This window comes from Tyto alba, unplaced genomic scaffold (assembly GCF_018691265.1).
Source record: "Tyto alba isolate M040663 unplaced genomic scaffold, T.alba_DEE_v4.0 Super-Scaffold_17, whole genome shotgun sequence".
Taxonomy (NCBI): domain Eukaryota; kingdom Metazoa; phylum Chordata; class Aves; order Strigiformes; family Tytonidae; genus Tyto; species Tyto alba.
In genome coordinates, this window is record NW_024881279.1 from 20,964,704 (window position 1) to 20,973,557 (window position 8,854).

The window sequence follows — 8,854 nt, forward strand, 5'->3', positions numbered from 1 at the left end:
TCTCCTGGCTCGAGGGGCCGGCCCAGCTCCCCCCCCCCCACCCCCCCCGGAGCCCCCTGAAAAGCCGAAGAGCCTTGGGTGAGGGCGGTGGAGCTGCTCCTTCGCTGCATAGAGGGCACCAAGGGGGGGTGTTCTGCTGCCGGCGGCAAGGTCCTTGTGTTCCATGACGGGGGAGATTTCCCATGCACTACGCAGGTCAGCGTTTCAGTGGGGCTCTTTCAAACACCTCCAAAAACCCAAGCAGACCATCACGCCAAAGGCAGCCGGGCACCCCACAGCAGCATTTGCTTTTACAAAACCTCCCCCATCAGTTTTTCCCTCTCTTGCACAGATGTGATGCTCAGAGATTACACTGTAGATTAAGGTTTTACTGAATCTTGAAATGAGCGCAAATTCCCAGAAGCTCTAACATGCAGTCCAGATCTCTTCTGGATGCTCAGCTGGATGGGGGAAGAGGCATTTCCCACCGTGTCCTCCCCATGTGCAGGAAAGATGGAGCCCATATACTCACCCACTGCTTGTCTGCTGAAAGCCTCCAGGTTAGAGCAGTGGCTTTTGGGGACGGAATGATGGGGAGACATGTTTTGTAATGGCTAAAACTCCAGAGGATCCACCTTTTCTGCTCTGAGATGTGCTCAGGGACGGCAGAAGGTCTGACCGCAGGGCATCCCTGGACCAGGGGGGCTGGTACCCGCCCGCACGAAGGAGTAAATGCTGCCGGACTCGAGGGCATCGGGGGGGGGGTGTGTGTTTGTGGTGGGTACACTCTGTTGGGCTGTGTGAAGAGCTCACGTGCAGAAAAGTGGTTTTTTTACACCGATTCCTTAACCGCATTACATTTTAACATCAAGTCAGTGGAAGGAGGGAGGTTTCCTGCGGTTAGGCGGCCGGGGGCTGTGTGTGTGCCGCCGGAGGGGTGGTAGGTGCTTTCTCCCCGAACAAAAGGGCGCTTGTCTTGCGGTGGGTGAGAGGAGGTTGTTGTTTTTTTTTTTTTTTTTTTCCAGCGAGGGTGTGTGGGCAGCGAGGGAGGGGGCGGCGGCGCTGATGTGGCACCCGGCTAGGTAAGGGAGCACCTCTCCTGCCCGTGGGATGAGCAGGCACTTCCTCCTCTGCCCCGGGGAATCCCGGGGGGGGTGCGGGGCCGAGGCGTGACGTGGCAGCCGCTGAGGTGAGTCTGGCTGTACCTACACCGGAGAACCCTCCTGGAGGTTTTTCTGCCGGTCCTGCCTTCAGCTTCCCAGCCTCGCTGCTGGAGATGGTGAGTCCCACGCAGCAGGGATGCTGAGGTACCCCTACGGGGCTGGGGAGGGCTCCCCCTCCCTCCTCTCCCACCCGTGCTGGCTCCCGTGGGATCTCGCGGCTGGAGTGAGGGGTGTCCCGTGGGGTGTGTTGGTGGGGTTGGGTCTCCCGGGGAGGTCCCCACGGGACTTGGTTTTGGGTTAGCACCGTGGGGCTGGGGGTGAAGAGGGGAGGGTGGAGGGCTCCTTCTCCAGGGGGCTCCCCGTTCCCATCACCGGCTGCAACTGGGGAGCGAGGTGCAACGGCGGGGAAGACCCTCATGCCAAAGGTGTCCAGGGCAAGGGGACGCAGGGCATGGCCCCCCCGGCTGCACACATCCAGGGCGCCATCCCTACATCCCCAGCTGTAACCACCAAAACGTACCCTGGGCCACGAGCCCGAGGGAGGGAGCGCTTACAGGTCGGTCCCATTCCCCGGCAGCTGCCAGTGCAGGCAGGAGCTGCCAGCTCGAGGGCAGGAGAGGAGGACATCGGATGGCTTCCGCTTGGTGCTCACCCCTTTCCACCCCGTGTTCCTCTGTCCCAGGTCAGCCTGCTCAGCCATGAACGCCTCCCTGCCCGGCAGCCAGCTGAGACAGCCTGACCCCCAGGATGCGGCCGCCTTCACTCCCATCTCTGTTGTCAGGAGCGTGACGAAGAAATCCGATGCCCTGCCCGTGATTTCCACGATCGTCATCATCTTTGTCCTCTTGGCCGTCTTCATCATCATCGCGGTGCACTACGGCCCCCACCTCCGCACCGTCCAGATCACCCTTTACCAGGAGCCCATGCCGCAGGACCTGGACGGTGGGGTGCACCTCATGGACTGGAAGAAACTGGGCTCCCAGAAGAAGCTGCCTGCCCAGCCCTGCCAGCGGGAGCCGGGCGGCACGGACACGGCCGGCACGATCCTGCCAGTGCCCCTGCAAGCATCACCTTCCCTGCGGGAGCGCTGAGCCCAACGTCATCGAGGTCACGTACCTGTGACAAGGCTCTGAGCCACCTGGGCAGGACTCAAGGGACCACGTCCCGCTGGAAATATAATGCCTGGGATGTTAGCTTAGCCCGAGACTCACCGGTTCCCACACGTGGAGGTTTTAGCTCCCCGGGATTGCGTCTCTCCCTGGGTAGGCTCAGATAGAAGGTTGTGTCACTGCAGTGACCCATCATTAGCCCCCCAAAACTCCAGCCCAAGGGGACCACCGTCCTCAAGCAGAAGCTGGGTCAGCCTACGTGGCACAGCATTGGCATCTCTTCTGTTTTTTCTCGCCCTGGTTTTACCTGTCCCACACTGTCTGGGAGTGCCCGGGAGAGCTGCCCTGGTCCTCGCCCCAGCTGGGGAGCTCTGGGCGTATGCTCGGCCCCTTGGCAGGAGCTGGAAGTTGCATCATCTGGAATCGCTTTCCAGATTAAAGGTGTTTCCACGTTCACAGTGTCCTCATTATGCCGTTTGCATGGCACAGAAAAAGCCTCCAGCCCCTCTTTTCCTCCACGCCACAGTCCCTTCCCCTCCTTTGGAGGGCTGAAACTGCTGTCCCCGCTCCTGCCAGCCCCGGCCACGGGCTCAGCCCGTCGTGGTAAGCAGCCTGGCGGAGAGGAGGCAGCACCTCAACCCCTGTTGGTGTTTCGGCGGCGGAGCCAGCGGCAGAGGACAACGTGTCCCGTCCCCCAGCGCAGGTGGGTGAGAGGAGAGAGGTGACACGGCAGAGGCAGGAGAGGTGATAACGGCACATCAGCCCCCCCCTTGCAGCTGGCTGAACCTCTTGAGATCTTGGCGCTGGTGGAGAGCTGCGTGCATCTCTGGGCAGAGCCTGCAGCATCTCTGTGCACCACGGCAGGGATGGGAAGACCTGAGGTCACCTTCGTTGTGGGCATCGTCCTTGTCCCCGTCACTGTCTGCTCTCCCCGTGCTGAGGGAGGCTCTGCTTGGGGACTTGGGTGATTTCAGCATTGGAAGCAGCTGAGGAGGGCGCGATGGTGGAATTGGCATAGCCAGCCCCCTTGGGATGGATGTTGATGTGGCTCGATCACCCTGGGCAGAAGGTTGCTGGGGTGGCACGGAGGGAGCAGGCGGAGGGGTGAAACGTCAACCGGAGCCCCATAAGGCTCCTGGTGGTAGCGGACCGTGGTGACCCGCTCAACCCTGGGAGTCTTTGTGCTGCTGGAAGCACTTGGCATCTCTTTGGAGAAGAAACTGGTCTCAGTTTCTCTTCACTCGGCTGGAAGCTGGACATCAAAGCCTTCCCTCAGTGCGTGGGCTCAGAGACAGTCCCTGGGGAAGGAGCACAGCCTCTGGGATTACCCTCAAGGATTTATTCTGCTGAATAGTCCCAGGAGTCAAAATACAGTTCCTGCCTCTCCCCTCCCCATCCCAGAACAGAAAAGCCAGATCCATGCCTGTCCTAAGCCACATCCCCAGCACAGACCCCTCTGTGCACTGTTGGGCGAGAAAAGGGTCTTCTACCTGTTCTGCCAGGTGCCAGAGGTATTTCTGACACAGCAGATACTCCAGCATCCTTTGTCTCGCTTATTTCCAGCTTCTTTTCTCACTTACTAACTTTAAATCTAGGTAGTGGTTGGGCTGGCTGGAAAATTTTGGTCTTTACAATAAACATAATTTATGTTACTTTTTTGGGGGGTCGTTTTCTGTTTTGATTTTTTTCCCTTTTGTTTTCCAGAGGTGATAGCGCACTATCAGCTTTCCCATGCCCGTGTTAGAGGAGATAAGGTTTGTCATTTCAATTGGGAATCCCTGAGAGTCAGCCTCCCTTTGCGTGTCAACACAAGGCTTATTTTTTAATTTACACACCCCTAATTAGCCAGCCCCACCGGAAGAGCTAACCCCCTTCCAGGGCTGTCTTAAACGACGGCTGTAGGTTGTGATAATCCAGGTGGTCGCCCACGCCAAGGGTGGGATCTTAAGAAACCCCCCTTACAGCCATGGCAAGGTCCCCAGACTGGCTCCACGGTGTCTGGAGGACACCAGCTGCGCCCCGAGACGGTGTCACCCGTCCGGCGTGAATCGGCGGAGTCGTCACCCGGCTTTCGGGGTGGTGTCGTTTCAGGTCAGGGAGCAGCTTGGCTCAAGACAGTCTTGAAGGGGAGAAAGAGGAGCTCTCACAGAAGCCCCCACTGAAGGACAACCGCAGCAGGGAAACATGGTGTTTGCAGAGAAAAGATTAAAACCGTCTAAATATTAATAAAGAGAAAGATAAAATGGGTAATTATTCCTAGAACTCATTGATTTGCAGCCGGCTGGGGACTCGTAAAGGTCTGATTTATGTTACAGCGTGCTGTGGCCTAGATCTATCACTTACACAGTGGAGGAGCCGGGGAAACCCCACTGTTGCAAAACGCTTTGCCGTTGTTCAGGTATTTCAGGTTGTCAAACCAAAAGCAAATACAACTGGCACTGAACGGTGGTGCTGGTGGGGCTCCGGTTTCCCCCGTATTTGTCCTGCGCTGTGATCCCTCCAGCCCAGTCCAGGAACCGTCAGCAGCCCCTTCTTCTCTATCACCTTTTCCGGAAAGATCTAGTACTGACGTTCCAGCCTTCAGGATTTTTTCCTTATATTTCATTTGCAAACAGATATTTCCATATAACCTTTTGAAATACAGGAAAAACCCCCCATACTGTAAGACTCATAATAGCAAACTAGATCATAGAAGCAAGCGACAATCTTTTGCCAGCCTTCTCCTCCAGAAGGACACCAAGGGTTAAATCTCAACTCTGCTTCTCATTGCTTTCTCCCACACAACAAAATGCCATTTTTACAGATTCCCCTCTTTTATATTTGGCCAGCTCTACTGCTATCCGCTTATAGGATTGCTCTTTGTAGTGCAAGATTTTATAAAATACATTAGGGTTCTCGAGTGGCAGAGGCTGTGCATGCAAATTATCATAACATTATTACTCTCTATTCAAACACCGAGCTTGTTCCAGGTTATTTCAGTTATAACTTTCTTCCCCTCCTTCACAATAATCTTTTTATGACCGCGGAGCAACAATAACTCTCCTTATCACACGCTCTGCACCGGGGAGCTTCTGCAGCACAGCAAGCAGGAGCTGGCAGAGACTTTGTATTTAGTCGCTTTTCTCAAAGCCAAATTGCTGCCTTAGGAAGCTTTAAAAAGCTCCTCCATCACCTATTAACGCTGTCCTGATTAGGGATTGCGTGCACCTCCTTTCATTTCCCTCCTCCTCAGGGTGTTCACCTGCCGCGGGGGCAGCACCTCTAGACCCCCCCGCGCAGGCACAGAGCTCCCGGGAGCGTTTAGCCGGGGTCGGAGGGAGTTTTGCTGCTGTTGCGTTGCCTAAAACGGCGCAAAAAGGGAAAGAGGCGGCTGGAGATGGAGGGGGAGCTGCAGCGTCTCCCCGCAGGGCTGGGAACCAGCTGAGCCCCACCGGCACCACCCCCCCCCCCCCTCCCCACGCCTTGGGGGGGGGTGTGGGGGGGCAGGGACCCCCCCGGCTGGAGGTTGGCTGTTTGCGGGGAGCCCAGCGCGGAGCAGCAGTGGGCTCTTGCGGCGGAGGCGGCCAACTGCACGCCGGGCGGTTTGGGGGGGCTGGGGGGCGGTGGGGTTGGGGGCGGTGGTGGTGGGGGGGAGCTTCTCCGGCTTCGCCCCAGCAAGCGGTGAGAGCGCAGCTGGGGGAAGCCTGGGGTTTGGAGAGGAGAGCCTGGCTTTGAGCTCCGTGGCGCAAGGAGGAACAGGGAAGCCTTTGCAGCGATGAAGGACGGGGTGCTGAGCAGCCCGAAAGGGACCTGGAGGTCAGGCGCGTTCGGCCGGCGCCGTTTCGTGATTTTACAGAGAAAGGTGAGCACGAGGAGAGCCAGGCCCCCTGCGAGAAGGTCCCTCCACCCTCTTGCAGATCTGCGTACCTGCAGTTTGGGGTGAGAGGGTGGATCGTTTCCCTCCCCCTGGGACGGGTCCCTCCGGAGCCTCCTCAATCCCTGCAGGCAGCTGAGGATGGGGCAGGTCCTGGGTCACCTTGTGCCTCTGCACCCAGCAACTAAAACATCTAATGCGTGGAGATGGATTAGGAAAACAATGTGTTTTTTTTTTTTGTTTTGTTTTTTTTTTTTTTTTTTGTTTTTGTTTTTTTTTGTTTTTGTTTTGTTTTTTCTTTTTGTTTTTTTTTTTCCTGCTGAAAAAGGAGTGACGCTTCTAGAGAAGCAAAGCCTACATTTGAAGGGCTGAGAATTGGGATAGTTGAGGATAAAAAAAAAAAAAAAAAAGAGAAAGACTGGTTCCTGGTGTAAGGGCAGCAGCTGGTGAGAAGCAGCCGTGCTTTTACCTGTTCCCTCTGGGTTTGCAGCTCTCCTCCTGCTGAGGATGGGGCTCTGAGGTACGGAGCTGAGCCTGGAAGAGAGTGTCCCACCTCAGGGTGCATCCTGTTGCCTATGGCCAATGTGTCCTGACCCTCAGTTTCCACCCCACAGAGCAGCTGTAGGGCAGAGATGAGACCAAGTCCTGCTTCCCTGAATGGTCTGCAGGGTACAGGCAAGCCCTGAGCACCCTAATGAGGTCAAACCTTGGTACGTGTTTAGTTGTGCTCATTTTGAACTCTTTTGGTGGTGCTTTTCATTATTGGTTTTGATAAAAAACCATGTTTTCTTCCCATTTTCATGTTGCCCTATGCACCCTGCCAGAGGTGTGCAGCTCCAGCTTCTGGTTCCCAGCTAAGGCCAAGCCAACCCAAACTGACAAACAAAATTTGAAGACTTCCAGCCGTGCAGCAGAGCTCAAAATAACATGGTGGGCTGCTCTCTGCCGTGCGATGGGCGGCAAGTGTGTGGAGCCTCCAGTACCTCTCTGAACCCCTAGGAATTTGGGGTGTCCCCGGTGTCCATGTCTTCCTCTGGAGAGCAGCCGAGCTTCAGAGGAGCCAGAATTTCACACCAGTAAATAGCATTTACATCTGCTTTGGGCACTGATAGCATCACACAGAAGCTGAAGGATGCTACTGCAATAATTGAATATAACTGACGCTCCTTCTGAGCCTTAAATGAAAGGTTTTAGGTGCAGCCAACCTCCTGGGGGAAAATTTTATTTTCATAGACAGAATATTGGCTATGGAGGCCTTGAAGCACCTGCATGTTAGAAACCTGCCCGTGTGCGAACAGGAAAGGGGAGGAGTTTTGTTTTTAGCACCAGAGCTTATTTTACTGTCTGGACTTCTGGCAAGTCTCAGCTCAACCCCATGTTTCTTTTCTATTTTCTTTGTTAGCATGAATTTTACCCGTCTTCCACCAAGATGCAGCTGGCACGGTTTGCAGCTCAGCAATGCTTTCGCTGCATCCTGCAGCCGTCCCCTGTGCAAACCGCTGACTGTCCTGACGGCTTGGGGTCACACCGGTCCAGTCTACAGGGATTTATTCCTGAAGAGTTGTTAACAATTAATGCACTGGCTCTTCCAGCTCCTTTTCTCCTGGGCGGTCCAGGTCTGTCACCAGTGCCGGTATCTGTACAGCCAGACGGGGGACGGCACAGCTGGTGGGGGGGCACGGAGAGCAGGAGGGGGTCACAGCCCTCGTCTCAGTGACTGGGACTTCTCCTCCCAGCACCAGCACGGTCACATCAGCCTTTCCCTAGGGTGGCTGAGCAAACCGAACCTCAAAATCCCATCTGCCTCCCTGCCTTTGGGGAGAAAAAGGAGCGGTTTGGGGCTGCAGCGGCCTAAAGGGGCGTCCTCCCTCCCGCTGGTGGGGCGGGGGCTGCCCCAAGCAGGGTCCTGGGGTCGGGGGGGAATATAGCTCCTGGCACATCAGTGGTGGGTTAAACGTGGGGTACTTGTTGAGGTTGGTTTGTTCTGCAGGCGGCTTGGGCGGCGATGGGGAGAAGGATACCTCTTGCGGGGCTCTTTGGGGAACCCCTGGAGTTCTCAGGCATAATATTTATTTCCTTCCCTTGGTGGTATTTCAGCGCGGTTCTTCTGTTCCTCTCCAGCCCTGAAAAGTAAAGGCATCATAAAAAGGGAGGGGGAAGGATGAGACTCCCCCCGCCTCAGAAGGAAGCAGCCTTCCCACCCCCCTCACCCGAAAGCAGGGCACGGGGCTGGGAGACATCCGCTCCTCCGCCCGCAGCTCCGCGAGCGGGAGAGCATCCCTCCGGGGGAGCCCGCCGGCCGGCTTTGCTCGGCTGAGGAGGAGGAAGCGGGAGCACAAAGCAGGGAAATGACTTGGCAGAGGTCACCTGGAGCTGGGGCTGAGCCCAGGAATAGCACCGGCTGTCCTGCCACCCCCTGCCACGGCCGAGCTGCCCTGGCCCTTCCTCCCGCTGCGCCGAGCAGGGGCACTCACCCGCCTGGGGCGGAACGGCTGCTCGGCACCCGGGTGGTTTTGCTTTTGCTGTTTGTTGCGGCGTTAGAATTTGCCATAATAAAGAGGAGTGAGGAGAGCAGGGGTGCAGGGGATGGGGAGCCTCCGCTGGGAAAAGCAGAGCTGTGAGGGGAGCAGGGAGGGACGAGAACAGGATGAGGGTACGAGGGTGCCCGTCAAAGGCTGGAAAAGCAGGAGGAGAGGTGCAAGGCGGGCAAGCCGCAGGGGTGCTGGAATCTGCCTGGCAAATTTGGGGGC

The 8,854-nt window shown here is 56.6% G+C and overlaps 1 protein-coding gene across 1 annotated transcript; it reads left to right on the plus strand.

Moving 5' to 3' along the window:
- Window positions 1-150: 150 nt before the first annotated feature.
- Window positions 151-3,903, plus strand: SMIM33 (small integral membrane protein 33). Its single transcript, XM_032995526.2, is given in 4 exon segments — window positions 151-539; window positions 1,005-1,061; window positions 1,825-2,167; window positions 2,169-3,903. Coding segments are annotated over 4 exon segments (603 nt in total). The 5' UTR covers window positions 151-432; the 3' UTR covers window positions 2,265-3,903.
- Window positions 3,904-8,854: the final 4,951 nt, after the last annotated feature.